The 15,392-nt window shown below is 52.1% G+C and overlaps 1 protein-coding gene across 1 annotated transcript in view; it reads left to right on the top strand.

Annotated features, from left to right (window-relative positions):
- Positions 1-262: 262 nt before the first annotated feature.
- Positions 263-15,392, top strand: part of RCC2 (regulator of chromosome condensation 2) — a 39,148-nt gene continuing 24,018 nt past the window's right edge. The window contains exons 1-4 of the mRNA XM_074934125.1: positions 263-449; positions 660-862; positions 1,861-2,207; positions 12,883-12,976. Of these exons, the coding sequence (XP_074790226.1) occupies positions 1,869-2,207; positions 12,883-12,976 (433 nt within the window). The 5' untranslated portion in view covers positions 263-449; positions 660-862; positions 1,861-1,868. The remainder of the gene's footprint in view (positions 450-659; positions 863-1,860; positions 2,208-12,882; positions 12,977-15,392) is intronic.

Raw genomic sequence — 15,392 nt, 5'->3', positions numbered from 1 at the left:
AGACTAACCAATTTATTTGAGCATAATAAAAGAATACCAAGACATAACAAATAGGCAGTTTTACCATTTGCCTTCGTTCATGCAGGAGGATTTCACCGTAGCATTTTAGTAAGGGAAGAATCCTCCCCCCCCCATATTAACTGAAATTAACAGCCCCCGCTCACCCCCCCCCCCAAGTCATCCTGTCCTAGAGATGGAGCTGTTCTCAAAGCTGGACTTTGCCTGCCTCCTTCTTTCACAACTCTTTCCTTTTTCTTGTGCATACATGTGTTTCTGTTTTGTATTGTAGCATTTGTTCTGGCGGCTCATATTTACATTTTAAGTGCATCTGGTGGGTGGGCGCTAGGGGAAAAAAAAACCAACCCTTTTCTTTAACAGGAAACAAAACAAAATTAATTAAAGCCTTTGAATTCTTTCTTTCTTTTTGTTGCACTCTTCATCCAACCCAGGTAGAGTTTTGAAATTCGATTCGGATCTCTTTGGGAGGAGGAGAAAGTTGATTTTTTTTAAAGGTAGTGGCGGAGGGGAGCGGATAAAAAAAACCCTAAGAGGAGGGGGGTTGGGGTTGAATGAATAAAAAAAGGGAAGGAAGGCGGATCCACGTGGTTTAATCGGAGACAGACAGAGATCCCATTGTTCAATTTTTTTTTTTTTTAAAGGCAGAGCAAAAGAAAAAGGGACGCTGGAAGAAAATCTAGACGAGGAGAGCTGAGAAAATCCCTAACCTGAATCAGAAATAAACCGGCGGAGCTACACGGGCAAAAAATAAAAATTAAAACCTGCTGGAAAGAGTTGGAGAACGTCAAAGTTTTTTTTTCTTCTTCTTGATTTGGAGCAACAACAAACCCAACTCCCCGAACAGGTGTTTATGGCTTTTATTGGGGGGGGGGGGAGCGCATCTTTTTGTGTGTTTTTTAGCCTTTTCTTGAAAAGGCCTGGGAACGGATCCGGCTAGTAGAAGATCAAGCTCTGAACCCTCGAGGATGGAGGCATGAATTGGATTTTTGTGTCATTTCTGAGCCGGGTGCGGGAGACAATTGAGTTGAATTTTTTTTTTAATAAGGGGGAGGGGAGTTCAAAGACAAAAGCAGCTTCAGGTGAGGGGAAATCCCCCCCTCCCCGGAGACACACACACACTTTGCGGGTGCCTTGAAGGAAGAGACAAAGTGGGGGTAAATTTTACTTTTAATAGACTTTAAAGCGCTTTGTAAGTATCCCAGCGATTCCGGCTGAGCGGGGATGTGGGTCGAGAACTCTCACCTATATTTTTTGGAGCCGGCTTGGGGGGAGGTCCCCCACTTGTTTGCGGGTTTTTTTGTTTGCCAAGGTGTAAAACTATCGCTGGAGCTCATCACCCCTTTCTCTGTGTGTAGGTTTAATGCCCGGATCTTTTCTAGACTGTAAATTTTAATGGGGGGGGGATTTTTCTTTCCCCTTACATCTTGTCTGTTGGCTAGTTTGAATGCTAATGGGGGGAGGGGGGACGACACACATTTACCCTCTAAACTTTCGCAGGAGTGGTGCCATTTCCATGCCGGTTTTTTTTTTTCAAGGTAGCAAATTTTAATCCATCTAGGACGGGGGGGGGGTTTCTGTGCGATTTTCGTGCATTTGGGGGTGGGGGGGCAGTGTCCCTGCACGAGGCGGGGGGGGGGGGGAGAAACGATTTTGCCACGTGAGGGGGTTTGTTGTTGCTCGATTGTGCATTTCAGGGCTGTATAACCTGCGGGGGGGGCTGCCCCCCACTTTCCCCGGCAGCCTAGAGCTCCGCCGCCCCGGGGGCCCTGCCGCGATGGGGGGCCCGGCGGCCGGATCGGGGCCCGTGACCGCCTGTGTGTGTGTTTGTCCCGCTCTGCCCAGCCGGCAAGATGCCCCGGAGGAAGGCGGCGGCGGCGGCGGGGCCCGTGTGGGAGGCCAGCTCCGGCAACGGGACGGCCCGCTCGGCCGGCAGGAAGCGGCCGGGCCCCGGGCCGAGGAAGCGGGGCCGGCCCGAGCGCGGGGCCGGCGGCGGCGGCGAGGGCGGCAGCAGCAGCGGCGGCGGCGGCGGCAGCAGCGAGGAGGACGGGCCCCGGGAGCTGCTGCTGGCGGCGGCCGAGCTGGAGGGGGGCCCCGGCGGCAAGAGGGCGGCCAGGCCCGGGCCGGGCGGCGGCCGAGCCGGAGGCCAGGCCGTGATCATCAGCGAGCCCGAGCACAGCAAGGAGCGGATCGTGAGAGACGGGCCCCGGGGGGAGCCCCCCCTGCCCCATAGGCCAAGGCCTGGGAGCCCCCCCTGCCCCATAGTTCAAGGCCCCGGGGGGAGGGATGGGAGCCCCCCCTGCCCCATAGGCCAAGGCCTGGGAGCCCCCCCCGCCCCATAGTTCAAGGCCCCGGGGGGAGGCCTGGGAGCCCCCCCCGCCCCATAGTTCAAGGCCCCGGGGGGAGGCCTGGGAGCCCCCCCCGCCCCATAGTTCAAGGCCCCGGGGGGAGGCCTGGGAGCCCCCCCCGCCCCATAGTTCAAGGCCCCGGGGGGAAGCCTGGGAGCCCCCCCCCCGCCCCATAGTTCAAGGCCCCGGGGGGAAGCCTGGGAGCCCCCCCCGCCCCATAGTTCAAGGCCCCGGGGGGAGGCCTGGGAGCCCCCCCCGCCCCATAGTTCAAGGCCCCGGGGGGAGGCCTGGGAGCCCCCCCCGCCCCATAGTTCAAGGCCTGGGAGCCCCCCCTGCCCCGTCAAGGCCCGGGTGGGAGGGATGGGAGCCCCCCCCCCGCCCCATAGGCCAAGGCCTGGGAGCTTCTCCTGCCCCATAGTTCAAGGCCCTGGGGGGAGGCCTGGGAGCCCCCCCGCCTCATAGGCCAAGGCCTGGGAGCCCCCCCTGCCCCGTCAAGGCCCGGGTGGGAGGCCTGGGAGCCCCCCCCGCCCCATAGTTCAAGGCCCCGGGGGGAGGCCTGGGAGCCCCCCCCGCCCCATAGTTCAAGGCCCCGGGGGGAGGCCTGGGAGCCCCCCCCCCGCCCCATAGTTCAAGGCCCCGGGGGGAGGCCTGGGAGCCCCCCCCCCCGCCCCATAGTTCAAGGCCCCGGGGGGAGGCCTGGGAGCCCCCCCCCCGCCCCATAGTTCAAGGCCCCGGGGGGAGGCCTGGGAGCCCCCCCCCCGCCCCATAGTTCAAGGCCCCGGGGGGAGGCCTGGGAGCCCCCCCCCGCCCCATAGTTCAAGGCCCCGGGGGGAGGCCTGGGAGCCCCCCCCCGCCCCATAGTTCAAGGCCCCGGGGGGAGGCCTGGGAGCCCCCCCCCGCCCCATAGTTCAAGGCCCCGGGGGGAGGCCTGGGAGCCCCCCCCCGCCCCATAGTTCAAGGCCCCGGGGGGAGGCCTGGGAGCCCCCCCCCGCCCCATAGTTCAAGGCCCCGGGGGGAAGCCTGGGAGCCCCCCCTGCCCCATAGTTCAAGGCCCTGGGAGGGGGCCTGGGAGCCCCCCCGCCCCATAGTTCAAGGCCCTGGGGGGAGGCCTGGGAGCCCCCCCGCCTCATAGGCCAAGGCCTGGGAGCCCCCCCCCGCCCCATAGTTCAAGGCCCCGGGGGGAGGCCTGGGAGCCCCCCCCCGCCCCATAGTTCAAGGCCCCGGGGGGAGGCCTGGGAGCCCCCCCCCGCCCCATAGTTCAAGGCCCCGGGGGGAGGCCTGGGAGCCCCCCCCCGCCCCATAGTTCAAGGCCCCGGGGGGAGGCCTGGGAGCCCCCCCTGCCCCATAGTTCAAGGCCCCGGGGGGAGGCCTGGGAGCCCCCCCTGCCCCATAGTTCAAGGCCCTGGGGGGAGGCCTGGGAGCCCCCCCTGCCCCATAGGCCAAGGCCTGGGAGCCCCCCCTGCCCCGTCAAGGCCCGGGTGGGAGGCCTGGGAGCCCCCCCCGCCCCATAGTTCAAGGCCCCGGGGGGAAGCCTGGGAGCCCCCCCCGCCCCATAGTTCAAGGCCCCGGGGGGAAGCCTGGGAGCCCCCCCCGCCCCATAGTTCAAGGCCCCGGGGGGAAGCCTGGGAGCCCCCCCTGCCCCATAGTTCAAGGCCCCGGGGGGAGGCCTGGGAGCCCCCCCTGCCCCATAGTTCAAGGCCCTGGGGGGAGGCCTGGGAGCCCCCCCTGCCCCATAGGCCAAGGCCTGGGAGCCCCCCCTGCCCCGTCAAGGCCCGGGTGGGAGGGATGGGAGCCCCCCCCCCGCCCCATAGGCCAAGGCCTGGGAGCCCCTCCTGCCCCATAGTTCAAGGCCCTGGGGGGAGGCCTGGGAGCCCCCCCTGCCCCATAGGCCAAGGCCTGGGAGCCCCTCCTGCCCCATAGTTCAAGGCCCTGGGGGGAGGCCTGGGAGCCCCCCCTGCCCCATAGGCCAAGGCCTGGGAGCCCCCCCTGCCCTGTCAAGGCCCCGGGGGGAGGGATGGGAGCCTGCCCCGCCCCATAGGCCAAGGCCTGGGAGCCCCCACTGCCCCATAGTTCAGGGCCCTGGCGGGAGGCCTGGGAGCCCCCACTGCCCCATAGTTCAAGGCCCTGGGGGGGGGGGGAGGGATGGGAGCCACCACCCCTAAGTAACCAGGGGGAGAAGAGATGACAAATAGTCCTCATCTTTCTGAACCAGGGCGGTATGGGTCCCCTTGTGCCCCCCCCCCCCATCACCTAGTTGGAGCTAGGTGGACTCCCTACTTGTCCCCAACCTAGGATAACTAGATAGAAAATGTGAAAAACCAGGACAGGGGGAATAGGCGCCCATATAAGAAAAAGCCCCAAATAGCGGGACCGTCCCTATAAAATTAGGACATCTAGTCACCCTACCCCACCCTCAAAACCAAGTGTGGGTCGTATGCCCCCCTTTCCCTGTGAACTGCTGGGGGATACATCCCTCTTGTCATCCCCCACTTAGTTTTTGTGCAGGGGAAATATATAAATAGCTGCTTTTCTTAAAATTGATCCAGCTAGGGTTGGCGGGGAGATGTGTGTGATTGTTTAATGCTTTTTTAAAAATTAACAATCCATAGGTTAAATACGTTTAATCACATCGGGTGAAGATTTCCTTCACTAAGGTTCTGCAAATGGCCTGGACCCCAACCCAGTCCCTTTAACCCACAACAAAAGCCTTTTAAACAATCTCCTCCCTGCACTTACTCTTGATATTTATCAAACATTTTCTCTTCCTCTTGGCTTGATTTTTTTGCCCCCCATGGGGAATTTTTGCCCCTGTGGTGTAAGCACCCGTCTTCCCACACTATGTGGGTCAGTCCAGGGGTTGGCGCTCTTCCTGGGAATGTAGGGGTACTTGCATTTTGGATGGGGTAACTGTTAGGGCTACTTTGGATTTGAGGACAGAAGTTCAGACCTGCCCTGAAAATGGATTCCCCCCGCCCCAGTGTCTTAGATTAGGCCCCTTGCTGAATCAAATGAGCTCACTTTTTTTGGAGGTGTGGCGGCCTTCTCTCTCCCAAAAGAAAAGGGGGGAGGGAGGGAATTCATGCACTGCGAAAAAAGCTGGCTGTAGTGAGCTGTAGCTCACGAAAGCTTATGCTCAAATAAATTGGTTAGTCTCTAAGGTGCCACAAGTCCTCCTTTTCTTTTTGCGAATACAGACTAACACAGCTGCTACTCTGAAACGTGTTTTGTTTGGTTCCTTCTTTATTTGGGGAAAGGGAAGTCCTTTTTGGGTGGAAGGGAGGGAAGTCTGGATATTCCCCAGGCCAACAGAAGAAAAATAACCCTCTCAAATGTTCCACAGGAAGGATTTCGATGTCAAACTTATCTTGGTCACTAACAGAACTCTTCCCCCTGAAAAAGAAAAAAAAACAAACCAACCAAAAACCCAACCCCTTAGTTTTACGATCATGTGAGTGAATGTACTTTGCTGGGAAGTGGGGTTTGCTTTGCTGGGAAGTGGGGTATGTGATCTGTTTATTACATGTGCAAGCAGAGTAGCTCAGTGGTTTGAGCATTGGCCTGCTAAACCCAGGGTTGTGAGTTCAATCCTTGAGGGGGCCATTTAGGGATCTGGGGCAAAAATTGGGGATTGGTCCTGCTTTGAGCAGGGGGTTGGACCAGATGACCTCCTGAGGTCCCTTCCAACCCTGATATTCTATGATCATCACAGCCAGACAGACTTTGATGTTAGAGAGGGAGAGGCTTTGCTTTTATTGTGAAAGAGAAATCATGATCTTTATTTGAAAGACAGTCCCTCTCTGCTTGGGATGCCATTCAAGGAGCCCAGCTTCCTGAAAGAACTGTACTGGTGTTGGAAGTGGGGAGCCTCCCCGCAATTCTTCAGCTTGAGAGAAAGACTTCATGCTACGCGTATTTGCGGTGCTGTAGCCTTGTTGGACCCAGGGTGTGAGACAAGGTGGGTGAGGTAATATCTGTTACTGGAGCAACTTCGGTGGGTGACAGAGGCGAGCTTTGGAGCTCCATAGCCGGGTGGAGTTGGAAGGCTTGTCTCTTTCACCCACAGAAGCTGATCTAGCAACAGATGTGTAACAGGGAAGATCTTGCCCATGCTCCCTGTCTGGTATTGGCCTGTCTCTGTCTGGGAAGTGTGTGGGTTTGGGGGCTGCATTAGACACTCCAGGGGATGTTATTACAGGGCAGGGGGATTATTTGTTGTTTGGAGAGAGACACTGTTAAGGGCTTTGAGGTTCCCGCCTTGTCTCTGGCAGTGGCAAATGACTCTGGGGGCTGGGGGAAGGAGAGGAGGCGGGCAGTGCACATGCCCAGTTGCTCCCAACCCTTTTTCCCCTCCCTCCCATCTCCCCAGGACGTGGGGGAAGCCCTGCTACTGTAGCAGGGGTCAGGCAGGCACTGCGCATGTGTGTGTTCGTGGTGGTTCCCCTCCCCAGGATGCAAGGGAAGCCCGGCTCCCTTGTAAAGGCATAAGCTGGAGAGGGCTTGTTGCGCATGCCCAGTGTGTTCTCTCCCTTCCCCCTCCTGTCTCACCAGCAGGTGGGGAAGCCCTGCTTGTCTAATGGGGGCAGAGGCAGTAGAGAACTTGATTAGCATTGTTGCCAGCCACACTTCTCTTTTTTCCTTTTGTTTGGGGGCAGGGCTGTTTGCAAGGAGAGAGGCAGGGAGTTGGAAAGTGCACAGAGCTGCTGTGGATCCCTAATTAAAATGGTCTGACTAATTATAAAGCTCCTGACTTTTGCAACCCCCCTCCCCCCCCCCCCCCCGCAAGCATCTGGAATAAGATGAGATGTTCTGCTGAAGCAAGCACTGATATTAAGACACTTTTGTACTCTTCTCTCGCAAGAAACAGCATGTGAAAAACCACTGAACTCATGACTCCGCCATGCTGCGTGTATTAGGCTGAGTGGCCTGCGTTATAGTGATCAGTTTTATAGAGCAGCCAGAGTTTGCTTGGCACAGAATAAATAAGATGCAGTCCCTACCCCCAAGAGTTTACAATCTAAGCTCCAGATTTTACAGTCTGAACCATGCGGGTGGACCCTTGTGCCCATATGCAGCCCCACTGAAGGTTATGAGCGTAAGAATCCAACTGTGTTGACCCAGATGGATGACTGAGGCTTTACAAAAAAAAAAAAGAGAGAGAGACAAGGGGAAAGGGGATTGGCGCAAAAAGATGGAGAGTAATTTGAATAATGTTAATGTGGTTACTTAGTTTTGTTACGAAAGCATCTTAGCAGCTTCTGTTTTAGTTACTGTAAATTTTTGTTTGCGGTTGTGAGCAGAATCTTCCTTACCCCTGGGATCTTGATAGAAACAGCATGTCTTCCATGAGGCTGTTCAGTAAGCAAAACCTTAAACACATGCCTGACTTGTTGACATTGCTTCTGCAACAGTGTTTATGATGTTGCATTTTCATTTTTATGGGGGGTGGGGAAGGGTCCCATGTTCTGGGTCTGACATCTGAGCAGGAGGCTGGACTCCTTTAGATGTTGGTGTTGTGATGCCGGCGACAATGTTAAAGATGTCTGAAATAGCAGAAGTGTCGGTGACACCATGAACAGTTGGTCTGGGTTTTGTTTGCTTCCCTTCTACTGACCAGTTAAGCGTGGAAGTGTTTAAAGTATTTGTTGGTCTCGTAGTTTTTCTCCTTGTAGAACAGAAGTACGTGCCAGACTGAAAGGTTAGTACAGTGCAGACTGTTTTAAACCTCCGAAGACCACCCACGACGAGACTTCAGAAGACTATTCAAAACTGCCTCCACTCTAAGCCTTTGGGTTGTCATGAGGCATCTATTTAAACTTCCAAACATGCAGGAAAACCGGGGCTTTGGATCTGCAGGTGCTCAGCTTCTCTGAAAATTTGGCCTAAAGTGTCCACTAATGTCATGATGCAAAGGCCAAACTTGACTATTGGGTCTTTGATTTTCCCTGTGGTAACCATGCTCTAATTTATTTGAATCTTGTGGATAAAGCCAGCTTTCAGTGTTTGACTTGTGGGGAGGGGAGTAAGCATTGGGGAATAGTTTTACTTACAAACAAGCTATGGAAAATGTTTTGCTCATTCCTTTGAAGTAGAAGTTGCTTCTGCATTGTCATGGCTTGGCCACTTCTTTTCTTGTACGTTATGAGACTTGGAAAGGGAAGGATCCATCCTACAAACACCTTCAGCCTGCTTTGCCAGTAAGGTCTCTGCTCCACTGTTGCATGCGGATGTAAGTTTGTGATCTTTGCCTGAGCTGACGGAATGTGTCGTAACAGTCCCTTTGCTCTGATCATGCAAGTGATGTTGGTCACTTAGTGGGGATGCAAGTTTAATGCTGCAGCGAGATCACACAGCGCTGTAGTGTAACGTGCATTCAGAGGGTTCGTTAACTCTGGGATGAATCCGTGACATAAGCCAGACTTATTTACTTGCCCTGTTTTGTAGCTGATTGCAATAATACACTCTCTAATGGACAGGCACCTTTAACACTCGTTCCTTGTCTAAAAGATGCAGCCTCCCAAATGAGTCTGTTAAAAGGTTGAACATCAGCCTTTCAAACATCTTTTTTTCCCTTGAGATACAATTCCAAAGTAATTTTACCCTGGAAACCCCATTTTGCTGATTGAAGAAAGCAGCATATATTTTTTTTCCCCTTCCATCACATCCATCTTAGCACAAATTACGTGACTAGGATCTAAGTAGGCAGCAAAGATCCAAAGAGCGTGCTTAGGTTAGTGTACAGGGAAGACTTTTTTTATTGCTAAGTAAATCTTTGGTATAGTCTTTTAACCTGGACAATACTGAACGTTCTGGACTTGGCACCTTCCCTCCAGGGAAATTGGACTCCACTTCAGATGGGTCGAATAGCCTTAGCTTGTTTTTGCTGCGTTGATCTATTCTTCCCATAGCCATTGTACAGCATCTTATCATCGTGCCTGTACTCACAAAAGGAAAAAAAACAAACCCAGACCAAATAGTATTAATCCCAACTTCATTAATAAAGATGACAATTAACTCTGAAAACCTGTCCGGTCTCCCAAGCCAACATATCAGTCACTGTGAGAAGCATCTGTAATTACTGCAGTGTATTAAATTTAAAACACTCTCTCTTTTTTTTTTCTTTTTTAGCATGGTTCCTAAAGTATCTGTAGTCAAGCTGTTGTTTGGTAGCATTTTCCAGATTCTGATTGTGTGATGGCAGCCGAATATCTTGGTTTCTGAATGCTGAGTGATGTGCTAGCCATGTCATTCAGTACCAGACCGTATCTCCATCATTCCCGATGTGGTACAGCATCAAATACTCAATTGATTTGAGTGGACATCCTATGGGAAACCGCTGCTAGAAAACAAGGTTTCAGAGTAACAGCCGTGTTAGTCTGTATTCTCAAAAAAGAAAAGGAGTACTTGTGCACCTTAGAGACTAACCAATTTATTTGAGCATAAGCTCCGATGAAGTGAGCTGTAGCTCACGAAAGCTTATGCTCAAATAAATTGGTTAGTCTCTAAGGTGCCACAAGTACTCCTTTTCTTTTTGCTAGAAAACAAGTTTTTCTCCTTTGCTCTATTTCCTAATCCATTTGGCAGACCAGGAAGTTGTAGGAGTAAAGTCAGTTGAACCTACAGAGGGGTTTGCCTCAGGAAGAAGTTCCTGTTTCTTAAGACAGATGCTTTGATGTAACATGTATCCAGGAAGCTTAGGCTCTGGAATCCCTGCTACAGAAATAAAATTCATGGCCTATCAGTTAAAGGAAAAGGGGGACAGAGAAAATTGGGCGTGATCTGAAATAGTGGGAGCGTTTGAAAGGCTTGTGGTTCTAATCTCTCTGATAAAGATCTTTAAGTAATTTAAATGGAGTTTAGGTGGCTTCCCTGTCAGATTCTTGGGCTGTTTCTCTTCCTTTTCAAGGGTGTCTGTGTCGAACCCTCCCTCTCCCACCAGCTGTTTGTTACAGAAGTGTGCTGTAATGTTGGCTTTTAGCTGTGTACTTGGGAGCAAAACCAAATGGATGCATAATTTCCCCAGCCTTGTAAAAGTCAGAGGCCATCGTTTGAAGCATTCTCTTGTGGGGCATTCTATTTTAGTTTGTAAGTTGCCAACCAAAGGTCAGGGGTTTTATATTATCAGCGATTGCAAACATAATGACTGGGATGTTCAAAGGAGCTTTAAGGAGTTAAGCCCCCAGCTCCTATTGTATTTCAGGGTTGGTTGGGTGTCTAAATACCTTAGCTCCTTTGAAAATCCCAACCAATCACTTAAATTTAAGCTCCAGAATTCTTGTTCCCACTCTTATTTTTTTAAACCTTCTTAACATGGGTAAGTTCAGTCCTGTGGAGCGGGGGATTCATTTGCCTTTGTGAGTGGCACATGGACAGCATTGCAGGATGGATGATGCTGGCTTTTGTTTTCTGAGCTGTGTGCATATTCGGCGCATAAAGGGCTGGATTTTTCAAAGGTGCTGAGTACCCACCTCTTCCAGGCTGCAGCTGGAGACATGTAAGCCCCGTGCTTGAGAAAATCAGGACCACAGCTTTGAATATGGCTATGCTATGTCAGCTGTAAAGCGTCGGATTTTTAAGGCTGGAGAGTCTCTGTTCCCCAAGGAACTTGAAGTTCCGAAAAAACTCAGTTGGTCCTTTTGTTGCTGATTAGTTCAGAATAAGTGATCTGACTAGAAAGCCTGCTTTCTTGCTTTTTGGGGCAGCCAGGAAGTGCTGTGGGGTGCAACCAGTGCTCCTGAGAGCAGGAGTGCTGTGGGGTGATGCTCGGAGTCGGGGGGTGAGATGGCGGTGGGCTCTGAAGAGAGTCGCATCTTGACTTGGCTAGATTGTCGGGCTCAACGGGTAGTGATCAATGGCTCCATGTCTAGATGGCAGCCGGTATCAAGTGGAGTGCCCCAAGGGTCGGTCCTGGGGCCGGTTTTGTTCAATATCTTCATAAATGATCTGGAGGATGGTGAGGATTGCACTCTCAGCAAATTTGCGGATGATACTAAACTAGGAGGAGTGGTAGATACGGTGGCAGGTAGGGATAGGGTACAGAGGGACCTAGACAAATTGGAGGATTGGGCCAAAAGAAATCTGATGAGGTTCAACAAGGATAAGTGCAGGGTCCTGCACTTAGGACGGAAGAATCCAATGCACCGCTACAGACTAGGGACCGAATGGCTAGGCAGCAGTTCTGCGGAAAAGGACCTAGGGGTGACAGTGGACGAGAAGCTGGATATGAGTTAACAGTGTGCCCTTGTTGCCAAGAGGGCCAATGGCATTTTGGGATGTATAAGTAGGGGCATTGCCAGCAGATCGAGGGACGTGATCGTTCCCCTCTATTCGACATTGGTGAGGCCTCATCTGGAGTACTGTGTCCAGTTTTGGGCCCCACACTACAAGAAGGATGTGGATAAATTGGAGAGAGAGTCCAGCGAAGGGCAACAAAGATGATTAGGGGTCTGGAACACATGACTTATGAGAAGAGGCTGAGGGAACTGGGATTGTTTAGTCTGCAGAAGAGAAGAATGAGGGGGGATTTGATAGCTGCTTTCAACTACCTGAGAGGTGGTTCCAAAGAGGATGGTTCTAGACTGTTCTCAGTGATAGAAGATGACAGGACAAGGAGTAATGGTCTCAAGTTGCAGTGGGGGAGGTTTAGATTGGATATTAGGAAAAACTTTTTCACTAGGAGGCTGGTGAAACACTGGAATGGGTTACCTAGGGAGGTGGTAGAATCTCCTTCCTTAGAAGTTTTTAAGGTCAGGCTTGACAAAGCCCTGGCTGGGATGATTTAATTGGGGATTGGTCCTGCTTTGAGCAGGGGGTTGGACTAGATGACCTCCTGAGGTCCCTTCCAACCCTGATATTCTATGATTCTGTGACTTGTAGTGGTGGGCCTTGCCTTGGGAAAATAAGGGCTAAGATGCAGTGGGCTGCTAGAATAAAGTGCGGGTGAAGGGAAAAGGTCCCTGATGTTAATGAAGGTTTGAATCCTGTGCATGGTGTATTTGACTCAACTCCCTGAACAACTGAAATCTTCAGCCTCAAGGAGCTAATATGTACAGTACAAAGTGTCACATCTGCTGTATCCTAATGTCTCTAGCCAGGAGCTTTCTAATGGCCATCCAGTTTTAGTTTTTGGTTTTTTGTTTTTTTTTTTTTTTTTTAAGCTATAGGCCAGTTTTATTGGAGTTTATCCTCTCTCGGTACTATGAATGTAACTTGCAAATACCTGTACTGATAGTTAGTTGCTGCAATGCATTTGGTATGAATCTTCACCAGATTTTGAAAAAGCAAAATCAGTCTAAAAATAAACCATAGGTATAACTGCCCTGCTACAGGCCACCATGCTATTTCGTGCAATAAAACACTCCACGATTGCCCGGAGCATCTAAATGAACAGTAGCAATACTAACAAACTGTTTGATTTCATGCCACCTGCTCTCTCTGTATGCTGAGGTAATTGCAGAACAGTTGCAATTCCTATTTGCCTTTCCTGTCTGCTCACCTGATTGTTTCTCTTTACACCTGGCAGAAACTCGAAGGGTCCAAGTGCAAGGGGCAGCTTCTGATATTTGGAGCAACCAACTGGGACCTGATTGGCCGTAAAGAAGTGCCGAAACAGCAAGGTAGGAGAAGCTAAGCAACATATGTGTCTGAGTGGCCCATTGTGGATAAAATGACCGTATTAACGATATGTCTGCACTGCAATCAGGAGGTGTGATTGCAGCTGGTGTAAGCATAGCTGATCTGCAGTATCTCCTCCTGATTGCAGTGTAGACATACCCTTTAGGCGACAAGCCTCATGTCCGTTGCTTGTCTCTCTTTCTACTGCCCCCATACCAAAAACAGTCAGTCACGCTCTGAAAATCTTTTACATAGTCAGGACTAAGCCCTTTGAAAGGAGGAAGATGCAGTCTTAAAACTGACATTCTTGGGATAGCCAAATGACCTGCAAAGGAATTAAAATACCAAAGCAGTGTCTGAGAGAATTGTGGTTTGCGGTAAGGCATTGTCCAAGCTAGAATCTGCCTACCGCCAAACTGTCGGAGGGCAATGAGATCGTTAATCACCAGCAGTAGACATCATCACAACGTTGTCTCATCTGAAAGGAGGCGCCATGACCAGTACATTTCCCCCATTGTACCATGCTTGGGGTATTTGTTCAGTGCCAGCTCAGAGGGAAGCATGCCACCGGCATCCCTTCCTTGGAGATCTCCTGGTCTGATTTTTGACAAGCTCAACCATACAGACTCATACAAGCATCTTTGCCGAAGACACAGTGATCATAGCTTAACATCTGTGGTATCTGTGAGGTTGGCGGCCTACAGTGCTTCCTCTAATTTTTCCCACCCACGTGCGGAATGAATTTTGTTATGTGCACCAATATGGAGGTGAAGTGTGACGTGTCCCCTTCAGAGTGGAGCACATAACAAAATTCATGTGGTGGGGGTGGGGTCAAGGGGTTCGGAGTGTGGGATGGGGCTCAGGGCTGGGGAAGAGGGTTGGGGTGCAGGGGTGTGAGGGCTCCAGCTGGGGGTGCAGGCTCTGGGGTGGGGCTGGGGATGAGGTTTGGGGTGCAGGAGGGTGCTTCGGGGCTACGGTGGGGAGAGAGGACTCCCCCCAGCTCACTCTCCCCATAGCAGCGAGGCAGGGGGTTGGGGTGCAGGGGGTGAGGGCTCTGGCTGGGGGTGCAGCTTCTAGGATGGGGCTAGGGATGAGGGGTTTGGGGTGCAGGAGGGTGCTTTGGGGCTACAGCAGGGAGAGAGGACCTCCCCTCCCCCCCCCTCCCCCCGCCAGCTCTCTCTCCTTGTAGCAGCACCTGGGCTGGGGCTGCAGGATAGGCGCCCCTCGCCCAGCCCCAGTAGGTCCAGGCCGCATCTTCGGGGGGGGGCAGGCCAGTGCAGGTTGGGGGCTGGGCTAGCTTGGGGGCGGGGCTTCCCTTCCCTGGCCCCGGCAGGTCCCTGAGCGGGTTCACGGCGCTCATAGGCTGCTGCGCGGCCAAGCAGCTTACAGGGAACTTAAGCAATCTAGAATATTTCATGGATGCCGGACAGCTTTCACTCCGGCACTTGTTGGAAAGTTAGGCCAAAGCTCCTGGAACACAGCCCTGCATTAATGCACCTTTTGCTTTCAAAGGCAGCATGTGGGGCAATGCGGAGTGGAAACATTTGAAGTCCTAAATATTGTGAACAAGGGCTGGTAGAGGAGTGAGTTTGCTTCCTCTTTCTCCAATCTGTGCAATGTGCCTATTCTCAGCCAGCAACAAGTGGGTCTGATCCTCCTGTTGGATACGGGAATCCCTGTATCCTGTAAAGCTGCTAGGAGGACAGGCACTCCTGTTGACTTTTGCAACGCTCCAAAAATTCATATCCGTGATCGGAATCTAGCCGGAGAGCCATTTGAAGCCAAATCTACGACGTCAGTGCTTTGCTGGGCAGCTCTCTCTGTTATTGTGGTTAGATGACTTAGAGGGCTCCTGTGAGGCATATGGCTTCTTGCTTCTTCATGTGAAGATATTGAATTCTAGGTGTCTGTATCTGAGGCACTGCTGCTGCAAGAAATTGCAGCATAGCAGATCAGTGGCCACTTATTTGTAAAACACCCTTTGATTTTTAACAGCTTCTGAATGTTGTCCGTATATAGCCATGTGGATCACTTATTGGCATGCCTTAGGAAAGAAGAACAGGTGATGAACAAGAGCTTAAAATATTTCTGGTACTTAGAGTTGTTTGGGGCGTGAAATGATAGGAATGCAACAACAGCAAGGTGATTAGACTAAGAAACAATGGTTGAGGACTTGCCCTGATTTGACCATCTGGGGGAAAACTTGTTTTCTAAAATGTTACAAAAAGTGCTGTGGGGGAAAAATGTGTGCTTTTCTTCATTATAAAATGTTTAACGTAATTATGTAACCTTGTAGAGATGTGGAAGAGGTCATGCTTTCTATGAAAGACAACACCAGGGTCCAATATATGTACTGATGGCCTGATTTCCAGAGTTGTTTAGCACTTCTGAATATCAGACCAGGCATTCATTGAAATA

Source organism: Natator depressus, chromosome 18, assembly GCF_965152275.1.
Source record: "Natator depressus isolate rNatDep1 chromosome 18, rNatDep2.hap1, whole genome shotgun sequence".
In the NCBI taxonomy this organism is placed as follows: Eukaryota; Metazoa; Chordata; order Testudines; family Cheloniidae; genus Natator; species Natator depressus.
The sequence above is the reverse complement of the archived record's forward strand: the minus strand, read 5'-3'. Positions and strand labels throughout refer to the sequence as shown.